General features: G+C 35.5%; 1 protein-coding gene and 1 long non-coding RNA gene across 10 annotated transcripts; both read left to right on the top strand.

The window, feature by feature from the left end:
- The first annotated feature begins 4,832 nt into the window (after positions 1-4,832).
- LOC110899659 lies at positions 4,833-8,308 on the top strand. 6 transcript variants are annotated; one of them, XR_002570418.2, is made up of 6 exons: positions 4,833-5,067; positions 5,577-5,664; positions 5,755-6,256; positions 6,409-7,345; positions 7,548-7,720; positions 7,866-8,308. It is a non-coding gene; the product is annotated as an uncharacterized LOC110899659 (long non-coding RNA). The 6 variants fall into 6 exon arrangements; XR_002570414.2 differs by having other exon boundaries at positions 5,577-6,256; positions 6,409-6,693; positions 7,283-7,345; positions 7,488-7,720; XR_002570411.2 differs by having other exon boundaries at positions 4,834-5,067; positions 5,577-6,256; positions 6,409-6,693; positions 7,283-7,345.
- Positions 8,309-14,521: 6,213 nt separating this feature from the next.
- LOC110899660 (protein transport protein SEC16B homolog) lies at positions 14,522-27,409 on the top strand. 4 transcript variants are annotated; one of them, XM_022146549.2, is made up of 15 exons: positions 14,523-14,726; positions 15,063-15,128; positions 15,726-17,710; positions 18,746-19,060; positions 19,637-19,765; positions 20,466-20,588; positions 20,690-20,848; positions 21,461-21,592; positions 21,691-21,825; positions 22,373-22,500; positions 22,604-22,712; positions 23,432-23,749; positions 24,638-24,769; positions 25,509-25,795; positions 26,737-27,409. In XM_022146549.2, the coding sequence occupies exons 3-15, from the start codon at positions 16,196-16,198 to the stop codon at positions 27,242-27,244; spliced, it is 3,990 nt and encodes a 1,329-aa protein (XP_022002241.1). In that variant the 5' UTR covers positions 14,523-14,726; positions 15,063-15,128; positions 15,726-16,195; the 3' UTR covers positions 27,245-27,409. The 4 variants fall into 4 exon arrangements, with proteins under 4 accessions (XP_022002242.1, XP_022002241.1, XP_022002240.1 ...); XM_022146548.2 differs by having other exon boundaries at positions 24,632-24,769; XM_035981627.1 differs by having other exon boundaries at positions 14,524-14,726; positions 16,268-17,710; positions 24,632-24,769.
- Positions 27,410-27,792: the final 383 nt, after the last annotated feature.

Here is a 27,792-nt window from a genome sequence, read left to right as displayed (position 1 = left end):
AATCTGTCACACCCCAACCGATGGCGGAAACATCGGGATGAGACGTACAAATTGCTCAAAACAACATAACACTAATTGTGACAATATAGATTAAACCATTTTATTAAAACTAAAGAGTGATACATTGTTTCAAATAGTAAACATAAATTCAAGCATTGTTTAATTGCTGAAATGGGTTTCTAGGTTCATCCTAGCTTGTTTTCTTGATCACTTCGTCTAACAATCTGCAACATGTATTAAAATAACATCAACAAAAATATGTTGGCGAGTATACAAGTTTGATACATAATATAGTAGAATAAAGTGTTTAAATGTGCTCATATCCAACATGAATACAATGATACAAGTTACTACTTTGCCATTCAACATCGTTCAATATCGTTCAACATCGTTCAAATACTATTCAACATCGTTCAAATATCGTTCAACATCGTTCAAATATCATTCAAATATCGTTCAACATCACAATACCCCAAGACTCAAGGGCATTGAGATTAACACGTTCAACTTGCATAGCATAAGAGATTAACAAGCATCAAATTGTTTCATGTTTAAATGCGGATAGAGTGTGATTAAAAACAAGACTCAAGTGTTGTGTAATTTGAATATGGAATACATGTTGCACCCAAATGTGTTTAAAACGAAAATGGGATCGAGTATACTCACCTTTGATTGCGTTGCGTTTCTTGGAAAGAGAATAAAGCGTAGAGATTACCCAAGAGTTTTCGAGTGATTAACCTAAATGAGGAAAAACGTTACAAATTATTTGTGATTTGTCTTTTGGAATTAAGTCAACCATGATTTGTATTTCCTTTTCTAAGATGAATATTTAGATATTTATAATAGGGTTAGTGGTTTTAATAATAATATCAATAATACTGGTTTAAATTAATAACTAATGATACAAATGGGAATATTAAATGGTATTATTATTAGTGGTGATATTGTCACAAAAGCAAATAATAATAACGTCTTAAAACTTACCATATAGAATAATTATAATAATATTGATGATACTAATAATAATACTGATAATAAGGATAATGATATTTACTGAATTTACTAATAATAATAGTTTTAGTAATAATAATAATAATAATACTGATAATAAGGATAATGATAAGAAGGATTTTGAGTTTCAAATTACCACTTAAGGTCCCTCAACTTTTAAAGTGCCAAACAACTAGACAGATTAACTTGGTTATGTTATATAACCTTAAACTCATTAAAATCTAACGAAACTAACTATGTAAATTAATTAATTAACCAAATCAATGAATAATTATATTGAAAATTAAAAAGTAAAAAAAATATTTTAACGGTACATTAATTAGCGAAAATGTTTGAGGTTCAAGGTTTAGGATCCGAATTTTAAAACAGGTCGGATTTTTTTTTTTTGGGTATCCGTTTTTGACGGATGTTACAACGGTGGCCACCGTAGATTACGGTGGCATAAAATGGCCTACGGTGGGTTTAAACTGTCTTACGACATCAATTTTTGTCAGAGTCTGCCGTAAGCTACGCCCTCTACCGTAAGCTACGGTAGGCTTCAGCATGAAATTTTGTTTTCAGCATAACTTTTTCGTTTCAACTTCGTTTTCTTCACCGTTTTCGCCTACGTTCTCGTAATTTCATCCTCTAGCATGTTGTCTTCTTAATTCTCCAGTTCCAATAAATTATTTTCTTCATTTATGTTCCATCTTTCAATCTCCAATCTAGCCGCGCCTATTTCGAAGCTTCATTTCCACACTTTTAAGCTTCGAATGTACCTGAAACACAAGCAAACGTAGTCATCTAATTCTAGACAATTACTCGACTAAATGTAGGATTAAAATACCATTTATAGCACTTAAGGGTCGCCCTATGGACCACCCGTCACATCCCCACAATTAACCGTTGCTTGCCCCCAAGCAACTCATCAAAAACAACTTGTAACTCCTCAAGCGACCAACATAAATCAAGCAAACAAATGTCCTAATTTTACTAACTTTTCTTAAACCCCGCATAACACACCCCTCACAATGACTCTCCTCTCGGTGACAAACAATACTTGCAAGGATGAGCTAGAACACACTTAAGGCAAATGGGTGGTTGAACAACAATATGCTTGTACTTAAATCGATCCTTCGCCTAAAGAATTTTTTTGCTAAAACAAGCACGTGAATCAAAGGGACTTAAAGGTTGGAACGTGGCTAGGCATATGGGTAGGAAATGGAAATATATATGTGTAGTAGCGCATGATTCGACCCGATCTTTTTATTTCATCTAAACAAAGATAACCATCTATATACAATACATCACATCTCCCTTTTTTTTCATTGCTTTTTCCTCTTTTAGCTCTATCTATATCACATGATTACAAGAACTTGTTAAGTTTGAATAATTTAATACAATAATAGTGTTTACTTATTTTTACTTTATGTTTTTTTTTTACTTTGCATACATACATTGTGAAACCTGGTATTGTAACTGATCTACTGGATATACCGGTGTTTATAGATTCATCCAATATATTGTGTTTATTTTATTCATTTGTTTTACACATATGTAATGTTTAGGATATGTTATATGTTGGTGCAGGCACTAGCTAGGGATGTTTGATATTGCAAGGAGGAGAAACGCGTTTATGATGTTGCGGCGAGTGACCAAGAGGGTAAAAAACAAGGACCAACTTTGAGATGCCACTAGTGTTCTCGTTGTCTGCATCTTTGATAACGAAAGGAGACAAAAGAGATCTAGGGTTCTAGTATTAACACTAGCAACAAGTGTCACGTTGTGACTTCAGTGACATTAATGTGATGATCGTTATTTGAAGAAGTTGTGATATGTTTATTACTAACATCAAAATAATAGACTAATTTGAAAAATTCTACTTAAACGAAGACAAATCACCTTTGGGCAGAAGTGGAATCATTTAAGTATGTGTGCAAAGTAATTGTGACAAATCAGTTTTGGCCAGAAATAAGACAATACCTTAGTTATGCACTTATTAAGTATGCTAGACATGAATGAATTAAATTGGTTTTGGCCAGAAATAAGACATTCACGTTTGTAATGCATAATTAACATAGCTTTTATAATACTTGAACAATAAATAAATGTATCAAATCATCTTTGGGCATAAGTGAAACATCAGAAGCTCATTCAAGTTAAGCTATTTGGTTTAGACAAAAGTTATCTGATTCTAATTAATTAAGTGTTTTACAAAACCATTTATTTAATAACAACCCACCACTTATTTGCAGGGGAACAGCGTGCCCCCGCACGGGGTTCGGGGCAGAGCCCTGAGTTAAAATTTAGTTCACAATAACAACCCATAAATAATGAGATTTCAAAAATCTTGACATTTCGAGAACATATTAGATTTCCGATTAGATTTCGGATAAAATTTAGTTTTCAAAAAAATTTATGATTTCGAATTAGATTTCGAATTATTCCGAAACTGTGATTTCGAATAAGATTTCGAATGAAATTTCATATTATTCCAAAATTGTGATTTCGAATAAGATTTCAGATGAAATTTAGAATCTTTCCGAAATTGTGATTTCAAATAATATTTTAGATTTATCCGAAAATTGTAATTTCGAATGATTTCGGATTTATCCGAAACTGTGATCTCAAATAAGATTTCGGATTTATCCGAAACTGTGATCTCAAATAAGGTTTTGGATTTATCCGAAACTTGTTCTCCAAGATTCGAAATCTGCTATTATTGGCAGTTAATTGTGATAAGATCTGGATGATTTCGAAAAGTTATAGATTATTCAGTTTTCTAAAATTATGTTTTGATAATATTATCTTTTATTTCGAAATCTTTTAACTAATATAACATATCATTTATTTTGAAAAATTATGGATAGAATATAATCAAAATTAGGAAAAACATAATCTCTTTAATCGATTCATCCTAAATATTAAGAATTCTTCAAGTATTTATAATGAACATGAAGAACATCAACGAAGAATTTTATGATTTTTCATCTGGAATCGAAACCTTATAGTAATTTTGTGTGTAGATTTCGACTTTTAATAATAATTCGGAATTTTAATAAAGTTTAATCCGATTAGCAATCATTCATTTCCAGATTTTACGGCAGAAAAACCATGAATCATAAGTTTAAAATTCGGTTTTCATCAAAACATTAGTTTTCCAGTTTTAATTCCAGATTAAGGGAAAATTAACAGAACTGATATGAGAAACATACGCTCTGATACCACATGTTGATCAGTTTTGTATAAACATAATGGAAAACATGTAAATAATATATGATACAGCAAACAGGCCAACGGAGAATCCAGTCAGAAACGCAACCATTGTGTTCGACATGATAGTCAGCTTAATCTGGTTCCCCTTTAGGATGTAAGTTATTGATGGTAGTACCAAGTTCTTTAGGGTTGAAGAACTTGTAGTAATGGAGAGAGAGGAGGTCAAATTTTTGGTGTGATGTTATAAATGTCTAACCCTAATCCCTCTCTAGTAATCTCCTTATATACACCCAAGGGGAAACCCAATTAGTTAATACGGGTAATATGGTCCATCAACAATTACCAACTAATTATATTATAGGTTTTAAGATATTTCGATCTATATCTATCTATACTACTATATTAAAGAAACTGGGTTTTCTACCCTTTTGGTCATTTTACATACGTATAAATTTTTATAGCATTACGTACAAGAGAGTACAAGCTGTTTTAGAGGGGGTAAACTTGCCAATTCTTCAAAAATTTAAGACACTTTAGGGGTATTTTAGGGATTTTGACACATGTGTAATTATTGTTGGGGCATGATGGTAATTTATGCATTTCCTTCGGTTTCGGTTTAATGACGCCATTGCTGTTGCCATTGAAGCGTCTCACATTAAATTAGGGTTTAAAGGTTCAAAAACTAAATCCACATTTCATGAAAACATGCGTCTCTTTGTTTCTTCCGAAACTGAAAGAGTGGGAGGCAATCATGACATCATTGCTATATCATTAATCACAATTTCACTCAACATCAAATCCCACGCTGCTGTTGTGTGAGTTAGAACCTGAAAGGAGGCTATGGTCTGAAAAGAAATCAAGGTATGTATTTTGAAACCTAACTTTCGAAATGATGATTATGTAATCTAGGTTCTTGATTTTTGTTGCTATAATCTTTGATCTGATGATTAGACGTGTTGAGAAACGCCTCCTTCTTGATAATGTTAAAGAAAATAAATTCTTAATTATTTGGCTTGAATATGAATTCTTGAAGTTTAGATAAATGATTATCGGTTGAAAATTATCCCCATTTATGAACTATTGTATATTAGTGTAGCGCTCCATGTGAATTTTGAAGGGTTTTGTTAAGTTGAAAAGTGATAATCATGTTAGATAAGTCAGATGCGTACCAAGTATTTGACGAGTTGCCTTAATGACGCCACTGCCTATGGTGCTGGTTCCACCTCTTGCTGCATGCACCGGGTTTTATCCCCATCTCGATTTTTATAATGTGCCATTGATAATTTTTTATTGAATGATCTTTTTTAGTATGTTAAATTTAAATTGATTTAGATTTTGGTTCTAACCGTCTTATTTGGGTGTGATGCCAGGAAGCACGAACAAGCGCTCAAGCTCGCCGGAGGATTCGCTCCGTCGAAGTTCTTTGATGATAAGAGTTGTCATGTCATAAAAGAACCAGTACATTTTTATCCTCTATGTTGACTTTTTTAGTCAAAGTTAAATGTCACGGTTGTAAGGAGTTTCTGTTTTCTTTTTTCTGGATTTTAGGGATTGTTAGTGCAAATATCATAACTACATTCATTGGTTCCGGCGTGCTGTTACAATACTGGTGTGCACCACTGCGCAGCTGGTTGCATCGCCGGACCAACAGTTCTGTTTGTGTTTGTGTTTGTGTTCTCATTTGTAGACAAAACTATACTTTTGTGAAAGTTGTTCGAAACAATAATGGCACTTCTTAAAATTCCAGTGTATTAATTAAAACCGCCTGTTCAAACATACCGATATATGATGCTGCAAACGGACCTGGAGACAAAAAAACCCAGTAAAAGCGAGTCAAAATCATCTCAAATGCAACGATATCCCCGAAAATGGTTCAGTTTTGGAAGGTGTAATAACTATGGCAGCTATTGATGTGCTGCACTTCTTAAGTTATTAAATGGTGGATTGTTCTCAGCTTATAAATACCGAGTGGGGAGCATTCTCAAAAGGGCTTTCTATGACCGAATACGATGAAGCATTGGACTCAGAGAGTATAAACCCTGGAGAACAAGTAAGTTCAGCTATCGTTGCTCTTTCTGCCTCCTAAAGTCTGCAATAATCTCATTTTGGTTTGTTTTGTTTTGCATTCACTATAAATAATTTCTTCTAAAAAACGTCTAATCCAAAATGACTAACTTACCCTTGCCCCATTATTGATAATAGAAACCGTTATTTGAAAAGACGATATTGGGCATGCATCTTGGCGAAATTGTGAGACGAGTACTTGTGAGGATACCTTAAACAGGTTCACTTTTGGGAAACATATTTCCTTATAGCTACAAACTCCATTTGCTCTCGGGTAATGGAAACAATTGAATGCTTTCTCCTGTACGAGGAGAAGTATTTACAATGGTCAGACAGCTTTGGACTATTTGTCATAAATGGTGTGACAAATCTTGTTGCATGTTGTCTCGATGATTACATGGCCAGACATGCCAGGTGTTCGAGGTACTACTCTGATAATGACCAACATCAATATAAGTAAAATGAGATGCAATGAGATTAGTCCAAGTGAAAAGAGTAAGGGTATTTGGCGTTGTCCTAGGAATCCGGGGTATTATCCACTTATATCTTTCTCTGCCATCTGATACTTGTTACTATACCATGGTTCTGTTCCTATCTATAATTTAATAACTACTCAGTATGTTTGATCTTATTTTTGGATGTCCTTTTTATTTTAGTATCTACATTGTTAATGCTTATGGTTATAGTCCTCGTCCAACTTTCACAATTTATCCACTTATAGTTATGTCGGGTGACTACGGTAATCCACATAGCCGTCTCTCACTTTAGAATTTAAGATTATTTTAATATGGTCCAGTCTGCTGTTATATGACATTGCATATTTACTTAGCATCATTAGTTTTGTAAAGGTTTCATAGAAGCTGTTTTTTTTAAAAGCTCTCATTTTGAAATTCTTTTAATCAAACTATAATATTTGAAATTACATCGAGATAGAAGGTAAACGGGCAACAAGCTGCGCCGCTACCCATTTTTGAATAGCAAAACTTAATTTGCAAATTTTACCATCCTGCAGGAACTCTACTTTGTAGACACACGATCTGATTGCAACAAAGCAGTCAAGATGTTGAAGCTAAAGGTAACTTTTCCTATTTCACTTCATCTATAGTTGTCGCAAGAGACGGGTTCTATATGTGTGTGTAAAAAGACATAATCACATGCATGAAGAATTGAAATTACCCTCTACTGCCTGAGTGTATGACTGGGCGCCTTTTTAGCAGTGGCGATGTCAAAAGGATCATCACATGTGTCATTGACTACACCAGTTTTGATGTTAGCAGGAGGAGAATAGGGTTTGCATCTTGGTTGGAGTCATTTGTGAATTGAAAAAACGAGAGTGATCTGATCTGATGTGGAAGGAATCAGAGGACAGACACCGTGTTAGTGGTCTCCTTTTTTGTTACCTAATGTTGGTAATCCACATACCACACTCCATCCTATAAAACGCTTCCAGGTATTTGACTATTCTTTTAAATACTAAACTGAAGACCATATTTGGATTTGAGACTGTTGTTTCCCATAGATTATACTCACGTTTCTATTCTGTAATATAATTCGAATCCCAATATGGAATTAAAGGAAAGTGCATGTTTATCTAGGAAAGACCCTACAACAGCTAGAAATCTTGAAAAAAAAGGCTAAAAGAAACAAGTGAGGTGCGTGTTGCAGATATGGGTGACCAACTGAAAGAGGCGCGTGTTGCAACAGATATGGAGTTGTTAAGGAATGCAAATTCGTAGGTTGATGAAGCTAAAAAAAGATATGGACATATGAAGGAGGAAGAGAGACCTCTTAGAGGTGTGGTGGAGTCTTTAGAGGCATGAACTGAAAGATCTCCTGAAAGAGTTAAATTGTTGTTATGGCCCTAAAGTTTGATCAAATATATTGTTTTATACACCTTTTTATTTATTTTTTTTTTCAAAAAAAAAGACGATGTGTTTCAGTCCCATTCAATAACTCCGTCTACCTTTTTGTGTTAAATTATGTTGTAAATAAATAAAAGAACAACACGTGTGTATACAAGTTGCAACTCTTTCTGTAAGGTTTAGTTTGATTCTTTTTTTTTAGCCAACTTTGAATGATCTTGTTGGATGTCACCAAGAGAGTAGTTCAAGTCACTAGCCAAGAAACTCCAAAGATGACCTGTGCAGTACAAATTGGGAAATCTAGGCTAGGCAGCAACACACATTTGGGACAAGAATCGGGCAAAACAACAATTGGAGTGGGCCGAGTGGCAAGCCTGGCAAGTTTTTTAACTTTCAAATTGTACAATTAGTAGATGTTCATTACTCAACTTTGGAGTAAGGGGTGTGTAATGATGTCTGTGGTTGTAGAGCTACTTGCTAGAAAACCATTGTATATATTGGTGATGAATGGAATATTGTTGTTAAAAAAATTGGATATAAGTAATAAGGATGCCATCTACCATCTCTTATATTGTCTTTTTGTCAATTATTTGGTTTAAACTTTATTGTTTTTTGTAAACTGTATGTCTTAGCAAATTAATATTAAAAATAAATTACGAGAAACTCTTCATGTAAAGTGCGTGAAAGAAAAAGCATAATTACCCGTGGCAACGCATGGGCATTCAGTGAAATATTTTGCAACGGTCTGATTTCTTTTATTAGAACGAGTCAAAATGTTTGGGATGTTTAAACCCGTATTTTTTCACCTCAATCTTTTATCTTTGAAATATGAAACAACCGCATTTGTATATAATTGGGTTATAATTATTTTCTTATATAAAAATTTTCAGGCTGTTGGAGATATCACTAAAGCAAGCACTCTACTTCATGGTTATTTCAAGGGAGTTAAGAAAGTAATTAACGTGGTTTTAGGCATTGTTGGATCTAAAAGGAGATACTCTTGATCTGGCAAAATACAGTCAAGTAGTTTTCCAAATTTGTTGACTTTGATAATATATTCGGGTTCACGTTACAAACTAATGACAAAACATTGTTACTTTGCTTGCAGGGAATCAAGTTCTTTGAACTAGAGGCGAAGAGCTAATTGCTTTGGAAAACAAATGTTTGAAATCAAATTTTCTGATTGATGCAAGCAGATAAAGGTGGATTCACTGAAATACTTATGTAGGATACTTAATTGTTCTTTGTAAATTGATGCAAACTAGGTTAACCCCCCGCCGCGTTGTGGCTCGGCCTAATAAGCAAGAACAATAGAAGAATGCTCGGTGTTCGGTTTCACATAAGGTAGAAGTCAATTGTTTGTTACATTCCGCTTAGTACGATCAAGGTTGAATGATTTCGTCCTACGTGTGACTCAACTCTCGGGTCTTAGTTTTAAGGGCCCGCTTAAGGAGCGAGCAACCACACAGAAAAATGGTGCCATCACCACACATCATTCAATCTAAAAAACCCACAACTCGGGACTCGACTACTTCACTTCAGCAAACAACCAGAATATAAAAAACTGAAAATAATTCAAAAAGTCCAACAAAATATCAACACAAACAATGGAAAAATCAGGCACCAAACAATAACAACGCAGAAATAGATAGCAAACAGAATTCACACATACGACCAACAACTGAATCAGCAATCGAAGACAATGGCGTAGACGAAATCAAACCAAATCGCAAGAACGTTGATAAAAAGCATCTTTAAAGACGAAACCACTACATCAAAACCAAAAAATTAGAGACTAACCCATATGCTACTGGTTGTGCAATCGAGGGAGAGAACCACCATCTCCGATCTGGTCTTGAACGACCCTTAACTTCCATTGTTGCCGAGGTAGAACCAACGATTGATTTGGGTAAGTAAGCAAAACATCTGAGAGTATTGAAGTGTCTGGGAGAGTGGCATCTCTGTATGGGATGTGGGGGGTCAGACGTGTACCCACCGCCTACTTTAGGGGTGAGCAGAAAACCGAAATAACCAAACCGTAACAGAAATAACTGACAAAACCGAACCGAAACAATAACCGATGGTTCGGTTTTTGGATTTTTAATAACCGAAAATTTTGGTTCGGTTTTCGGGTAACCATTTTCAATAACCGAAAAAAACCGAACCGAACCGAAAAAAACATATATTTTTATGTTTCAGGTTAAGTGTTTAACCAATGCTATTAGAAATTATTAATTTTATTCTTGAATATTAAGTACTTATAATAAAAAAAACATTAAAATGTTTATTTATAATTGAGATGATTTATTATGCGCATAACAAATAACAAATTTAATGTAAAAATTAAATAATCTTCAAAGTATTATAAAAGTAAAAGTCCTAATAAAAACTTTGAAGAAACATAAATTAGAAGGTTAGGTTTACGTGAACATTATTAGTTAAAAAGATTAAGTATAATAACTTAAATGTAACCATATAAGAAAGATTCTTAAATTTTGAATTATATTTTTTTTTTTATTTTTGAATCTTACTTACTTTTGTTTCAAAAACCGAAAAACCGAACCGAACCGGTGTAAAAACCGAAACCGAACGGTTTTGAAAAACCGAAAATCGACATTTTGGTTTCGGTTTTGATTTTGCTTAAAAACCGAACCGAACAGAACCGTGCACACCCCTAGCCCACTCACACCAATAAAACAACAAAAGCTTCAAAACTGGTACAACCCTAAATGCACATGGTACAACTTGCTAAGCCCACAAATGTTACAAAATGATAGTATATAATGTAACCATATAAGAAAGATTCTTAAATTTTGAATTATATTTTTTTATATTTTTGAATCTTACTTACTTTTGTTTCAAAAACCGAAAAAACGAACCGAACCGGTGTAAAAACCAAAACCGAACGGTTTTGAAAAATCGAAAATCGACATTTTGGTTTCGGTTTTGATTTTGCTTAAAAACCGAACCGAACAGAACCGTGCACACCCCTAGCCCACTTACACCAATAAAAAAACAAAAGCTTCAAAAATGGTACAACCCTAAATGCACATGGTACAACTTGCTAAGCCCACAAATATTACAAAATGATAGTATATAATATACTAGTCATTTACCCGCGCGATGCGGCGGGAGTGACGATTTACAATAGGATACTCGTTTACCATTAGTTTATTAGTCGTCTCGTGATATATTGTATAATACTTAAGTTAGTTTTCTTATTCGTGATATGTTGGCACTGGTTTTTCTGTTAGTTTATTGATTCTTTGGTGATATACTTCTGTTAATTTTTTTAGCTGTAGCTTCAGTGTGATCTATCTACAAGAAGAGTACAAAACAGCTCCACCATCACGCCACAGATCTGGGCATTGCTGGAGAAAGCTTGTTTAAGCCCTAGATCGCCGGAATCTCAACTTACGAAACCCTAGTTTTCCTGAAATCAAGCATGAGTCGCGCATCTGAACCAAAACCTCAACAGCTCCACCATCACGCCACAGATCTGTCAATTACACCTACGCTAGAGATAATGTTGTTGCTGACTGAACCACGCTTCATGCCACCAAGCTAACCATATAACAACCGCAAATCAGTAATTTGAAACAACCTCCACCATAAAAAATAAAGCCTATAGAGAGCAAATGAAAGCATATTAAACTTTTATCATGTATTTTCTAGTGAAATTTAAAAATATTTAGTGATAGAGAACCCAACACCGAAAATAATCGGAAATATCTGACATCTATGGAAAAATCCGGGGTTGGCACTAATTACTTAATCAAATAGCCGAACCGATTGAGAATGTGCAAAAGCGGAAGTGGGTTTATACCTTGCAACCAAGTGAACAAAAGCGAAAAGCATCAAGGCTCCGGCCACAGATCTCGCAATGGTTTGTATCTCCTTTATTGGGGCCAGCCGCAACGACGTATAAATCCAACTTTCCTATTGCAATACCGATCCCCTGAACTCCAAGATCGCCAAGACCCATTATTCGGCTTCCATCAGTGACAACAATCATATCAACCTATCAAACAGGATGTATTAATTAGTATGAAATATAAATAATATATAGAAAACGATTAAAGGTTATTATAACATTATTTAAAACTAACAGACCTAATCAGAAGGCCAGTTATAAACCACTGACATCATTTCTCCACGATCAGCGGCGCTGAAATACATCCCCCTTGGTCTTCATTTGACGGATGCTTTCGAAGTCGATTAACATTCCTTCCTATTACTTCACCAGCCTCAATATCATTAGTAAAAGGTCAACTAACAATAATAACTCAACAACAGAATCTAATTAAAAAAGGATGAACACAGGTGATTCATTTAAAATTATACCTGATTTGAATCCTCAAAGTGGGTTTAAAGGCGAACAGAAAACAGAAGCAACTTAAACACAATACCAGCTGATTTTCTTTATCCATGAGCACTTGAAGAGGATGAGGAGCTCCCTGTAAATGCCATTTCATGCACAAAAGGTTAAAATCGTAATATTCTATTATATAAACAGTTATTAAACAGTCATTTGTCATTTACAATCACTTAAGCCTCTAATTCATTCGGTACATCTTGACATCTTAGATTCATTCGGTACAACTTAAACACAATACCAGCTAATTAAAAAGGATGAACACAAGTGATTCATTTAAAATTATACCTGATTTGAATCCTCAAAGTGGGTTTAAAGGCGAACAGAAAACAGAAGCAATTTAAACACAATAATCAACTTCAAATTAAATATACAAAATTTTTTAAAGAAAAAAAAACCTAAACTACAGAACACATACCACATCTGGTTATCCAGTAGTAAACAAACAAACATTTCGCAGAATAAAAAAGCTAGGGCTCGAACAATACCTTGATGAAATTTTGTAGAGATCGACTGGTTATCCAGCTTGTTCATTCCAGATGATACTTGCAAGATAAACAAAATAATCAACTTCAAATTAAAGATACAAACTTCTTTAAAGAAAAAAAACTAAACTACAGAACACATACCACATCTGGGTATTTCGGTGCACCCTAACACGAACAACTCAACGGCAGATCTGAAATATTACACAGATCCGATTCAAATAACAAAAAAAAAGATACTGTAAAAAGAAAGATACCGAGCGGTCAAACCAGTCGATCTGGTGTTGTATCTAGGAGATTCATCGCTGAGGAAGCGTATATCTTGAAGCGACTGGTAAAGAAACCCTAGAAATGGTGGTGATGATAATGAGGAAGTCGATCTGGTGTCGGATGTAAAGAGATTCATCACAGAGAAACCCTAGATCCTGATCTTGGAGTGCCTGGTTTTGAAACCCTAGAACCGCCAGTGGGAGAAAGGGGGGAGTTGAGGAGAGGAGCGGCGTGTTTTGAAACCTAATTTGGATTTTGATGTACGCGTGTTTTGTTTGGTCGCCCAAAATAGTATAGATGATCAGATTCAACATTTGTGCTATTGTTGGTTGTACAATATGCTTTAAAGACTTGTAAAATGGCAAATGACCATTCTTGCCCTTCCTATATGCTTATTAAAGTAGTATAGATAATGGTTTGATGTATTAAGAGTTTGAGCAAGTTAGTATTAAAAAAAATTATGTGAAACCCGCCATGCAACGCGTGTTAAAAACCATAAGTACCCGCGGCAACGCGCGGGCATTTACACTAGTTATATAAATGATAATGATGGCTAATAGATTAAATACATATAAATAAATATTTAATCTTACAACGCACACAATACTCACTTCCAGATTCGATTTGCAAAATAAATGGTTTATACAATCATGAACTGTTTTATATTATCTTCTAAACAAATAATTTTGAAGCAATGGCAGATCTAGAAAATCAGCATAAGGTAACGTTTAAAAAAATGGGTAACGAAATAAAAAAAAGGTCAAATTCTTCCAAAATTTACACTACCGTTGGAGCGTCACCGGAGTGTCAAGGGGTAACGGGGGTTACCACTTATAACACTTCCGCCCCTGTTTTGAAGGATATATCTGTCCAAATATATTTTATGGCTAACAATGTAAAAATACTTAAGAAGTTTCCTAAATAATTGATGATTAAACATATTATTAGATATACATATTTGTCTTATTATGCTCTGCAAATAAACAATTTTCATTGTTTAACCCGTATAATAAAGAAGACTGTAACACAGTTTACTTAGGTGGTGTTTGTTTTTTTAGAAAAAGTACTTCACAACCTCTTTTGTCTTCTCAACGCAGACGACTCGCAGACGTAGAGGTCTGCAGCCTGTTTGTTTTTTGGAAGAGGTTTCATTAAAAAATCTCTTCCCCACCACTTCCTCGTGCAGACAAGGCCCAACATCTTCATTCCTCTTCTCCAATCCTCCCTCTTACAAAACACTAACCCTAGCACCCATCTCCTCCTCAAGCGCACCTCACCTCCTCCGCCACCCCTTCCACCTCCGCCGCCCTGCACCTCCGCCACCCCCTCCACCTTCGTCGCCCTCCTCCTCCAGCCGACACCCACCTCCGTCGCCCTCCTCCTCCAGCTGACACCCACCTCCGTCGCCCCTCCACTCCAGCCGACACCTCCTCCAACGTCTTCTCCACCACTCTTTGAAGAAAGGTATGTATTGTGTCCTATAATTCCACTCCTTTTTTTGCAGTTCCTTAAATTGAGGCAAATGAGTGTAGCCTTTAACAGAACTAATGTATTGTGTATATATATTGTAAATGGTTCTGAAATCAACTCACTACATGGTTTGAAATTGACCGAAGTTCAACTCGATCTTAAATTGACGTCTTCTCCATTTTTGTATATATTGTGTCATATAATTCCATAAATCAACCTGATGTATACAATTGTTAACAGAACTGATTTATACAACTTGATTTTTCTCATGATTATGAGGCAAATGAGGGTAGCCTTTAACATATTATTGATTTATACAATTGTTAACAGAACCGTAGTTGGTCAATTCACTGCAGCCAACACCTATCCAGCCGAAACCCACTCCAGCCGACACAGGTATGTTTTAAGTTAAAAAAAAAATTCAAAAAATTGTTCTTTTTATTATTTGTTGTTAGTTTAATTCTGATTTTTGTTTATAATTGTTATTTTTGTTAGTTTGTTTGTTGGATTAGTTGTTCAAATTGATGAATCGATTGATTAAAGATTGTGTGATGCTTTCGCTTGTTTGTTTGATTAGAGTTTTTGTTTGTTCTACTTGATGCTTTCGCTTATAAAGTTAAATATTTTTTTGCTTCTTTGGGTATAATTTTTGTTCATTTATGTTATGGGATAAATCAGTTTATTTATATTTCAGTTTATTTCAGCAGTTTGCAGAAATAAAAAAACAAACAGTCTTCTTCTTGCAGACTGTAGACATTTGGTCCAGCACTTCTGCTACAGATGTCTGCAGATATGGTCCGCAGACTGCAGACATTTTATCTCAAAAAAAACAATCAACACCTTAATATATAGGTTAGTAGTAAACCGTTATTTAACAATTTTTTTATCAATCATTTTTCTATTTTCTTATTCATTTTTTTTCTAATTTTCTTACACAACAGTTATTTTTCTATTTTCTTATTCATTTTTTTTTCTAATTTTCTTACACAACAGTTAACAACCCACGGTCAAATTCGTAACTTCCTCATTACAAAACATTCATGCTTTTGTGTGTTATTGAGTCATCTGGCGCGAAATTCTGGGCACGTCTCTTGTTTCTCTCTCTAATATACATACAGATTTCTATATGTATCACCTTCGAGTAATTAACATCTTGATCTCCAAAATTACTCTTCATTTTCCGAATTTCAAACCGTTTCAGATCAATGAATTGAGAGTATTCAAAGGTAAATTCGCCATCGATAATAATATGCGTTTATCATTTGATTTATTAGTTGCCGATCGGTAAAACCCTAGATACATATTTCGTCGATTATGTTCTGAATTCGTCACAATTTTTGGGGATTTTGTGAATTTGTTGTTCGTTTGTGTGTGTATGACGTCATGCATGTGTTGATTTTGAGATTGAGATTGGAGAAGATCATTCATTAGGGTTAGGTTTTGAGTGAAATGGTTTGTTGATAATGGAGGATACTGATGAGGATTTTTTCGATAAATTGGTTGATGATGTTGATAATGTTGACGATCCGGTTAAGATCACTTCATCGTCTTCGGTTACGGCAACCGGAATCGCGAATGTGAAGCATTCGAGTGTGTTTGATAATGCATTGGGTAAAAAAGATGATAATAAAGCTGCTTCGAGTGCGGTTGATAATGTGAATCGAGAATCGAGTGTGAAGGATGATCGAGTGGACCGCGGTCAGTCAGTGTCGTCTAGTTTGAACGCGTTTGATAATGTGAATCCGAATCGAGAATCGAATAATATGGATCAGTATCATGGAACGGAGGGTGGTGCGGGTGTTAAGGAGGTGCAGTGGAGTGCGTTCACAGCCGAGGCTGTAAACAATAATACTAATGTTTACGGGTCGTATGACTTTTTCTCGGAGTTTGATAATAGTTTGGTTGATCCGGCTGTTAAAGGGGATAAGATTGCTAACAGTGGTTCATCAAATGTTGGGAGCGTTACGGATTATTCACATCAGCTTCAAGAGGGTCAATCGTATGCTATTTCGGATGGTCAAGACGTTAATAGTAGTCAGTATTGGGAGAGTCTTTATCCGGGATGGAAGTACGATGCGAATACCGGACAATGGTATCAAGTTGATGGAAGTTATGAGGCAATGTCAAACGTACAAATGGCCGATAATACAGTTTCCGCATCTGATTGGACAGTTTCGAATGCGAAAACCGAGGTTGCGTATTTGCAGCAAACTGGCCAATCTTTGTTGGCAGAACGAGGTACTAGTGAAAGTGCCATGACTTGGAGTCCAAATTCACAAACTAGTCACACTAACGAGAGTTTATCGAGTTGGAGTCAATCATCACAAGGAAATAACGGGTATCCACCGCATTTTTATTTCGATCCGCAATATCCCGGTTGGTATTACGACATGAATGCGCAGGAATGGCGGTCTTTAGATGCGTATAATTCTCAGATTTACGATCAAAATAGTTTTCCTGCAAGTAATAGTTATTACGGAAATGAACAGTTAGACTATAATTGGAACGGGTCGTTTGGTAAGCAGCAACAATGGCAAGCTGATACTGTTAACAATGTTAGTCAACATAGTCAACAGCAATCTTATGGTACTAATTTTCGTGTAGATAACAATATTAATCAACAGCAATCTTACGATTACGGTGGAGTGGTTTCATCATTTAATAAATCTAGCCAGGTTCGTAATGAGGTTCCTGCTGTTTCTAGCGCTCAATCTTTTGGTTCTGGTGGGAATATTAGTCAATCGATGATGGATCAAAGTAATACGATGAATGCTACAAAGGTGTATGGGAGTCAGAACCAGCTAAACTATTCTCAGCAAAGCGTACATCAAAGTGGACATCAAAATTCTTATGGGTCTACTGCTGGAAGGTCATCTGATGGTCAACCTCCTCATGCGTTGGTTACGTTCGGTTTTGGCGGCAAGCTAATTGTGATGAAGGATACAAGTGCTGTAATAAATTCATCTTATGGAAGCCAGGTGAGCTTGTAAATCTTTGTTTTCATCAGTGGTATATATGTACTTAAAGGGCAATTTGGTATATATGTACTTAAAGGGCAATTTGGTTTCATGGGTATTTTCATCTTTTCTGTTAACTTAAAAGGGAAATTCGGTTTCATGGGTATTTTCGTCTTTTTGTTAACTTATAGGGAAATTCAATTTCATGGGTATTTTTGTCTTTTCTGTTAACTAAAAGGGCAATTCGGTTTCATGGGTATTTTCGTCTTTTTGTTAACTTATAGGGAAATTCAATTTCATGGGTATTTTCGTCTTTTCTGTTAACTAAAAGGGCAATTCGGTTTCATGGGTATCTTTGTCTTTTTTATTAACTTAAAGGCAAATCTTTTTTTTTTTGGGTTATTAGATTTTATCACCCTCAACTATTGTCTATTGGCCGCAGCCACCCCCAACTATCACTATGACGCCCGTCGTTAACCGATCCCTAACTTTTGAACATGTTACTACACTTTTTGGGGTGTCATAGGGATCTTAGGAAGGTTTTAGGGATCTTAGAACACCCCCAAAAGTATAATAACAGGATCAAAAGTGAGTGATCTGGTGACAGAACACACTAAGTTATAAGTTGGGGGTGACGGGAGTCAAAGTGATAGTTGGGGGTGGCAGCGGCCAATGGCCAATAGTTAAGAGTGATAAAATCCAATAACCCTTTTTTTTCACTTTATGTACAAGCATTTAGCATAATGTACAAGTATTTTAAAACCCTTTTAAGTTAACAAAAAATATGGAAATACCCCTGACTTAACGGAGAAAAATAGATGGAGTAAACAAGCCGGACGAAAATGGCAAGATTTTTAACCTTTTGGATCTGGATGCGGAAAAACAAACCTTTGGACGAAAGTGGCAAAACTGGCCAAACCTCAGGGACGAAAATAGCATTTTACTCTTTTCTTATTTTGATTCCAACTATAAGTTGTCAATAGAATATCTTTTGGTTTCTTTGAATTTACCTAAATTAACCATGTTACTCACAAAGGCGCGTTTGTTTTATTGAAGGGTTGTAGTGCCGGAACAATTTCTGTTCTTAACCTAATGGAAATTGTCACTAGAGTAGGTGATGTGTCGAGCAGTGCGACAAGTGTACACGGTTACTTTCATACTCTTTGCCGCCAGTCGTTTCCCGGTCCACTGGCGGGTGGAAATTTTGGCAGTAAAGAGTTGATTAGATGGATCGATGAGAGAATCACACGCCCTACTGACACAAATCACAAAAAAGACCAAGTTCTTCGGTTGCTTCTTTCTTTGCTAAAAATCGCTTTACAACACTACGGGAAATTTCGTTCTCCTTTCGGAACTGATACCACAACAAAGGTAAATTCTAATCTTCTAAGTGTTTTCGTTTTGAACAACAATACTTATAACTTTATCATCATATTGCTTAGATTAATTTATTAGATTTGACTAGGGGTGCAAACGAGCTGAGCCGAGCTCGGCACATTTATTATCTAATAATTAATATATTAAATAAATATAATACAAATAATAGACTCGTTTAAGCTTGCGATCTCGATAAGTGAAGCTCGGGCTCGTTTACTAAACAAGTTTATTTTTAGATTCAGACCGGCTCGTAAACAAGTTTAAATAAGCTCGGCTCGGCTTGTTTACTAAACAACTTTAAATAAGGGGTAAATGTTATTAAATATTAATAAAAACTAATATTACACTAAAGCTCGATCGACGAGCCTGACGAGCTTCACATGCCAGGATCGAGCTCGGGCTTGATAAATAAACGAGCGTTATTTTAGGCTCAAGCTCGGCTCGTTTCTAGCTTTTTCTTGAGCTGCTTGGCTCATTTGCACCCCTAAGATTTGTAAATGATAAGTGCTACAGCGTTTCAACTTGATAACACTGTAAATGTTCATATTAGTACATTGGTACTTGAACCAGGAAAATGATGTTCCAGATGTTGCTGTTGCTAGACTGTTTGCATCCGCAACGAAAAACAGTGCAGAATATGCTGATTATGGCGCTTTCTCCAACTGCTTGCAACAGTTACCTTCGGAAGGGCGGACCAGGGTATGTATTCATCTTTTTTTCTTATTTAAATGATTAACTTGTCCCTATATTAGGCTATGCAGTTAATGTAGTAAAATATTGGATATCGGTCAAGGACCGATATTTGAGATATAGGTTATTGCGCTGGGATATCGGTTATTTTGATATCATGTAGATATTATATATATAGCAATCTAACACTAACAATTCAGTATACTCTCCTACCATTAACAAATTAACTTTTTGCAACTTGCAAAACACTAACAATTGTAGCAAGTAGGAACTGATTAAGACTTAAAACAGTAACATTCAACACTAACAATTAACCGCTTAAAACACTAATAGTAACAATAAGAAGAAAGACGAATGGTAGAACTACGAAGAAAGATACTGATATCTGGAAAATCGGTGATATATCGGTTAAATATCGCCAATAATATGGGTACCGATATTCAGACCGATATTTATGGGGACCGATAACCGATATATCACCGATATTAACTGCATAGATATTAGGATAGCATCTTTTCCTGCCTCTGCAGTTTGCACTTTCTTTTGTTTATTTAATCAAATAACTTTTTTAGTTGAAAAGGAAACAGCTCAAACAGTTGAAAGTCTCTGAAACTGTATTTTTAGTCAAATCACTTTACTAAAAAAATATTTCATGATGTTATGATCTAGTTTTTGTAAACATATTTAAAGCATTAATTATATGACGTAGGCAACTGCTGCTGAAGTCCAAACTCTTCTAGTTTCCGGTAGAAAGATGGAAGCCCTTCATCGTGCACAAGAGGGTCAATTATGGGGGCTTGCCCTTATTCTTGCAGCACAACTCGGTGATCAGGTTAGTTATTTTTTTTATTTAAATTTTGGTTAATTTATTGTTAACATGAATTTTAGTTGTTACAATTTTGTTTGCTTATCGGGTCGGGCTGTTTATTGCAGTTCTATGTGGATACTGTAAGGAAGATGGCTCTTCGCCAGCTAGTAGCGGGCTCACCTTTGCGGACTTTATGCCTACTTATTGCGGGTCAACCCGCTGATGTGTTCTCAACTGACCCAGCAGCAGGTGATGCAACTTATATGTTTCAGCAGCCTGCACAGGTATTGTTGTTGTTTTCGGCTCATCATGTAGATTTATTATTTTTTAATCACGTCTTACTGTTTAAAGCTGTCAAAAATGTGAATTTGAACCCCTTATCCGAATTTAAACACGGCACGAAATTCGCGGGTTTGGGTCTAGACGGGTTTGGATCGGTTTCAGGTTGAACCCCTGAACTTGTTTAGCTAAACGGGTCGGGTTCAGGTCAACCCGGTCTGGTTGGTGGGTTGACCTGTTTAACTCATTTATATTCTATTATAATTTTTACCATATGTTTTATGTCATAAATTAAATTAGGTGTGTATTCTATGCCATAATTATAACTTAAAAAGAAAAATTAACATAAGATTTTATAATTTAGATGTAATTGTATCATATACATTTGTGTTTTTTTTGTAGTAAATTTTAGTTTCAATATATTAATTTGTGAAAAAAAAGTAAAAAAATAAAAAAATTCGGCTTGAACGGGCCGTGTTTGGGTTCATATGTATGACACGATTTTTGGGTTGGGGTCGGGTTGAACCTGCGAACACTACCTGTTTAGCACCCCTATTGACCCGCTACCCAACCTGACCGACCCATTCATTTTGAATCTTATAATTGATTGGCTGTAGGCTCAACTTGGTGCAAACGCTATGCTTGACGATTGGGAAGAGAATTTGGCTATGATTACTGCTAACAGGACCAAAGATGATGAACTGGTGCTTATTCATCTCGGTGACTGTTTGTGGAAGGAAACAAGTAACGTAAGTGCTACACATTATAATCCACCTAAGCATACTACTGTTAATTAATGGTTCAGATCATTCAATTAAGTTTGAGATTCTTTTAATTAACGGTTCAGATCATTGCTGCACACATTTGCTATTTAGTCGCTGAAGCAAACTTTGAGCCTTATTCCGACAGTGCAAGACTTTGTCTCATTGGCGCAGATCACTGGAAACATTCCCGAACATATGCCTCTCCAGAAGCCATTCAGGTATAAACGGGTCGGGTCTGGTCTCGTCAGGTCACCCACATACTTCTTTTTGAATAAAATGCTGATTTCGTCCCTGAGGTTTGGCCAGTTTTGCGTTTTTTGTCCAACGGTTTGTTTTTCCGCATTGGGATCCAAAAGGTCTGAAATCTTGCCATTTTCATCCGGCTCGTTAACTCAATCCGTTTTTCTCCGTTAAAGAAGGGAAATTTGCATATTTGTTGTTAACTTAAAGGTAGTTTCGTCTTTTTTAATATTTGTAAATTATGCTAAATGCTTTTACATAAAGTGAAAAAGACTGAATTGCCCTTTAAGTTAACAAAAAAGACGAAAATATTCCTGACTTGACGGAGAAAAATGGATGGAGTTAACGAGCTGGATGAAAATGAATAGATTTCAAACCTTTTGGATCCAGATGCGGAAAAACAAACCTTTGGACAAAAGTCACAAAACTGACCGAACCTCAAAGGACGAAAATGACATTTTTGTCTTTCTTTTTTGTTCTTTCTTAAAAAGTTTATAAAATACTTTGATGTGGTTTTATAAACAGAGGACAGAGGTGTATGAATACTCAAAGCTTCTGGGGAATTCTCAGTTCACCTTGCTACCGTTTCAACCGTATAAGCTTATATATGCCTATATGTTGGCTGAAGTCGGAAGAATATCCGACTCACTAAAGTAAGCATACAAAAATCGATATTTTTTATTTATATTTTTTTACAGTTTTGTTTTGTTTTATTCCTTTTTTTTTCCAATTAACTGTCTTTTTCCTTAATTTTAGGTATTGTCAAGTAATTACGAAATCATTAAAAACTGGCCGAGCCCCTGAAGTAGAAACATGGAGGCATATGGTTATATCCTTAGAAGACAGAATAAAAACTCATCAACAGGTAAAAGCAATACAGCTGAACTGAGATATTTGGGAAAATAAATAACTATAAAAATGCACGTTAAGGAAATATATTTGTTATTGTTGTAATTAGGACTGCAAACGAACACGAACACGACCTTGTTAATGTCCATTTGTTAAGGAAATAGATTTTATGTTCGTGTTTGTTCATTAAGGAAATGAACGTGTTCATGTTTGTGTTCGTTTGTGTTTATTTGCCAGTTTTAGGCAACAAGCCAAACGAACATTCATGAACACTAATGTTCATGAACACTAATGCTCATGAACACTAATGTTCATGAACACAAATGGAAACAAACGTACACAAACAAGCGTTCATGAACATAGTATAGAATACATTGATTCTTATTAAATATAATTTTTATTTGTGAACTTTGAAGTATTTAAAAATATATATATATATCTAAAAGCTAAAAACACTAATGAACTATCGAACACAAACGAACATGTTACCTAACATAAATGAATGAATGCAACCTCTGTTCATGTTTGTTCATTTAACTAAACGAACGGAATTTCATGTTCGTGTTCGTGTTGAGTCATTTATTAAACGTACGAACACAAACGAACTTCCCGCCGGACGGTTCACGAACTATTCACTGAAACGCTCGGTTCGCTTGTAGCCTAGTTGTAATTATTGGTATTATAATTAATACTACTATGATATTTTTCATTATCTATTATATTTTTCATTTTCAGGGTGGATTCTCTACAAACTTAGCTCCTGGTAAATTAGTTGGAAAATTACTTAACCTTTTTGACAGCACCACACATCACGTGTTTGGGGGATTGCCGCCACCTGTTCCATCAACATCTGGTTCTAGTACACAAAGTGACCTTAATCACCAACCCAACGGACACCGCGTATTGTCTAGCCAGTCAACAATGGCCATGTCATCGTTAGTGCCATCTGCTTCCATGGAGCCCATCACTCAGCAGTCCGCAGAGGGAAACAACAGAAGAATCATGCATAACAGAAGTGTTTCCGAGCCTGATTTTGGTCGGTCTCCTAGGCAGGTTGTGATATAATTCTGTGTGAACTTTATTAAAAATAGGGGTGCTAAACGGGTCATGTTTGCGGGTTGGCAGGTTCAACCCGACCAGAACCCGAAAATTTTAGACGAACCCAAACCCAAAAATTGTGTCATTCATATGAACCTGAACGCGGCCCGAATATTCGCGGGTTGACCCGGACACAATCCGTTCTACCGGATTTTTTTAATGTTTTTAATTTTTTCACAAGTTAATATATTAAAATTAACATTTAACTAAAAAAGCACAAATTTATATAATACAATTACATTTTAATTATAAAATCTTATGTCAATTTCTCTTTTTAAGTTATAACTATGGCAAAAATACACACCCAATTTAATTATGACACAAAACATATGTAAAAAATAAAATATAATATAAATGGGAGCCTGACCGGGTTGACACGAACTCGAACCGTTTAGCTAAATGGGTTCGCGGAGTTTAACCTGAAACTGACCCGAACTTGTTTAGACTAACCTAAACCTGCGAATTTCATGTTAGGTTTGTGTCGTGTCAAAAATTCACAACCCTAATGAAAATAATACAAAATCATTTTTTGCAAGTAGGTTTGGGTTCTGATAACAAGGATTTTTATCCTAAAATGTGTAGGAAGCCCTCAGGTAATAAATGCCACGTGTCCAAGGAAACAAAAAATGTGGATGGCGCCACGTTGAAAAAAAAAACGAATGAAACCACGTTGAACAAAAAAGGCGGATGACGCTGTGCATTTTCTCTGAGACCGTTTTATTTTTTTACTTTCTACACTTCTTAGGATAAAACCCGTTTAGCATAACCCAACCATCGCAAGTATTTTTCTGATTTAGCTATTTAGGTTATTATCTGATGTGGGAACTTTTGATGTAGAATCAGGTTGATTCATCAAAAGAAAACTCCACAGATTCACAAGGTAAAGCATCTGGTACTTCACGGTTTGGTCTTTTTGGGTCCCGCTTGCTCCAAAAGACTGTGGATTTGGTCCTAAAACCTTGGCCGGACAAACAGGTATCAGATAAACCGCTCTTTTGCAGTTAGTATCAAAATTATGTAGAACTGATTGCTTGCCCTCTAAATATTCAGATAATATATTAAGTTTAAGTAGTAATTTTACCCTGTGCATTGCGGCGGAAGTTTGATTATCAGTACAGTACCGACACTCAGTATATGAACAACGTAAAACCACGAGGAAAAGAACATTGAAACGTCAATGCACATATAAAAATACTACAAGGCGAAATAGTAAAATGAAAAAAAATACTGGTTTTGATGATACTGATACCGGTAACAATATTGTTTGATTGGAATCAGTTTGGTTTGTCACGTTAGCAAGAGAAAAAAAAACACTAAAAGGGAATAAAAGTAGTGGACTAAACATGTATTCTAGCAAATTTAAAGTAGAGGGATTAAACATGTATATAAGCAAAGTTAATCAATGAGGAAATAGCTTTATTAAAGTAGAGGGACTAAACATGTAAAAGTTAAAGTAAAAGGACTAAACACAAAAATTACCCAAGTTAAGTGTAAAATGAGTAAAATTCTAGTGAACAACCACAAGGTGGCATGTGGCTATGTCAAATTGGCGAACCGACATAGCCTTTTAAGTATATTTATAAAATGTTGGAATAAAACCTGCTAACTTTTAAACATTTTAGCAGTTTAGTTCCTAACTTTTTTGTTTGACTTGTTGAAAATGTCATTTTGGCCTATAAGTTGACTTCTCTCTCTCTCTTTTTGTACGTTTTAGGCGAAACTTGGAGAGAAGAACAAGTTTTATTACGATGAGAAACTTAAAAGATGGGTAGAGGAAGGTGTTGATCCGCCAGCAGAGGAAGCGGCGATTGCTCCACCTCCAACAATGTCAACTTTTCAGAACGGAACACCGGAATATTCCTCAAAAAGTGCTGTAAAGGGCGACGGATCTCTTACCAATGGAAGCTCCGAGTTTTCAAGCTCAAAAAGTTCCGGAATCCCACCAATTCCCGCCACCTCAAGCCAATTCGCAGCCCGTGGAAGGACAGGTGTTCGACAAAGGTGATTGGTTCTGTTTTCTTTTCTTACAACTATAAAAAAAAATCGTTGAGGTGGTAATCTTGATCCATTTACTTATAAATAGGGGTGCAAACGAACCGAGCTCGAGCTCGACCAGGCTCAGGCTCAGGCTCAGGCTCGAGCTTGGTTAACTTATGAGAGCTGGAGCTCGGCTCATTTATTATCTATCAATTAATATTTAAATAAAAATAATATAAATAATAGACTCGTTTAGGCTCGCAAGCTCAATAAGTGAAGTTCAGGCTCGTTTACTAAACAAGCTTATTTTCAGATTCGGGCTCGGTTCAATAAACAAGTTTAAATAAGCTCGACTCGGCTTGTTTCGAGCTTTTCTTGAGCCGATCTAGAGCAGCTCGTTTGTACCTCTACTTATAAACAGATCAATTTGGGTTGCGTTTTTACGACTTTATCTCAAACGGGTAAAATCATAAATTTTAGCAAAAAGGGAAAGTGGTCAAACACATTGACATTCACCTCATGTCTAATTTTTATGCATTAGTTACGATTACCAGTTTTTTTTTTAAATAAATTACTGTAGCAATAATGATTACCAAAGATTAGTATTATAGCATGTCAAATCACCATCCCAAATGTTGGTACTTAAACAAGACCGTTTCGACCCTAATGTTTTTTATTAGGGCTGGCAATAGGTCACCAGTATAAGACACGATTAGACCTATTAACTGAAAGTACACTACTTGTTTTTTTACTTTTTATAAATAAATAAAAATTAGGAGACTATGATCCATCATTTCTTCTTCTTAGTAGATAAAACATACAACGGTGTTATAGACATGAGATATAAAGTAGTTAAACGAGTTGTATTCATGTTTAATACTTGTGTTATTCGCGTTGTCAGAGAACTGCCAAACAAGATAAGACATGATTTGCCAACCCTATTTTTTATGTGCTTTTTTTTGCAGGTACGTTGACACGTTTAACCAAGGTGGTGGGAACCCAACCAAGTTGTTCCAGTCTCCTTCTGCGTCCTCGATCAAACCCGTCACAAAATCAAATCCACAATTCTTTGTTCCAAAGGCCGCACCCGCAGTTGACCAACCAACTGACCCGTTTCAAGATAACACACAACAACAAACCGTTGATGAAAATCATTCACCGACTTCAATACACAACCAGTTTCAACCTCCTACATATCAATCTTCCATGCAAAGATTTGCAAGCATGGATGATATCGCAAGAGGGAGAATCATTCCTTCATACCCGAGCACATCCGGTTCACCTCACTCACGAAGAACGGTTTCGTGGGGTGGAGGTATCGATGAACGGTTTTCGGGTTCTAGTAGGGATATGAGATCAAGTGGTGAGGTTTTAGGTATGGCTTCAAGGTCGTTTGTCCCACGTGAAGGTGGTTTAGCACAAACGAGTAACGGTGATGGGTGTAACGATGACCTTCATGAGGTTGAACTTTAGAAACCGCGTGTAAGGAGGTGGTTTTTGGGTTCTATAGTATAAGTACTTGTATAGAGATAGGTTTTGGTTTATAATGTGTGGTGATTTTGCTGAAATGGTGAACTTGTACAGTTTACTGTTTTGTTTATTGATGAGAATATACCACCCTTGAAGTTGGCTGATGTATATGCTTTCTGTAATTTAACTATAATTATAAAATAAACATATTTCTATACATTTATGACAAAATGCTTATTTTTAAATATAGTTGTCACAAAGGCGTAGGAAACAATCCATGTATGAATACAATTTCCTACGCATTTATGACAAAATGCTTAAATCAATTGCACGTTGTTACACATTTGTTACGACATTTAAGGATTTGTCACAAATGTGTAAGAAACAACCTATATAATTATTTTTATTTTAAATATTAAATGTACGTAACTATGTGGACAAATGGATATGAGTATAATGTGAGTATGTATGTATATATGTATTTGTGTATGTGGGTATGTATGTATGTATGTATGTGTACGTATATGCATGTTTGTATCTATATGTGTATG

The sequence above is a fragment of the Helianthus annuus genome, chromosome 13 (genome assembly GCF_002127325.2).
Source record: "Helianthus annuus cultivar XRQ/B chromosome 13, HanXRQr2.0-SUNRISE, whole genome shotgun sequence".
Lineage (NCBI taxonomy): Eukaryota > Viridiplantae > Streptophyta > Magnoliopsida > Asterales > Asteraceae > Helianthus > Helianthus annuus.
The sequence above is the reverse complement of the archived record's forward strand: the minus strand, read 5'-3'. Positions and strand labels throughout refer to the sequence as shown.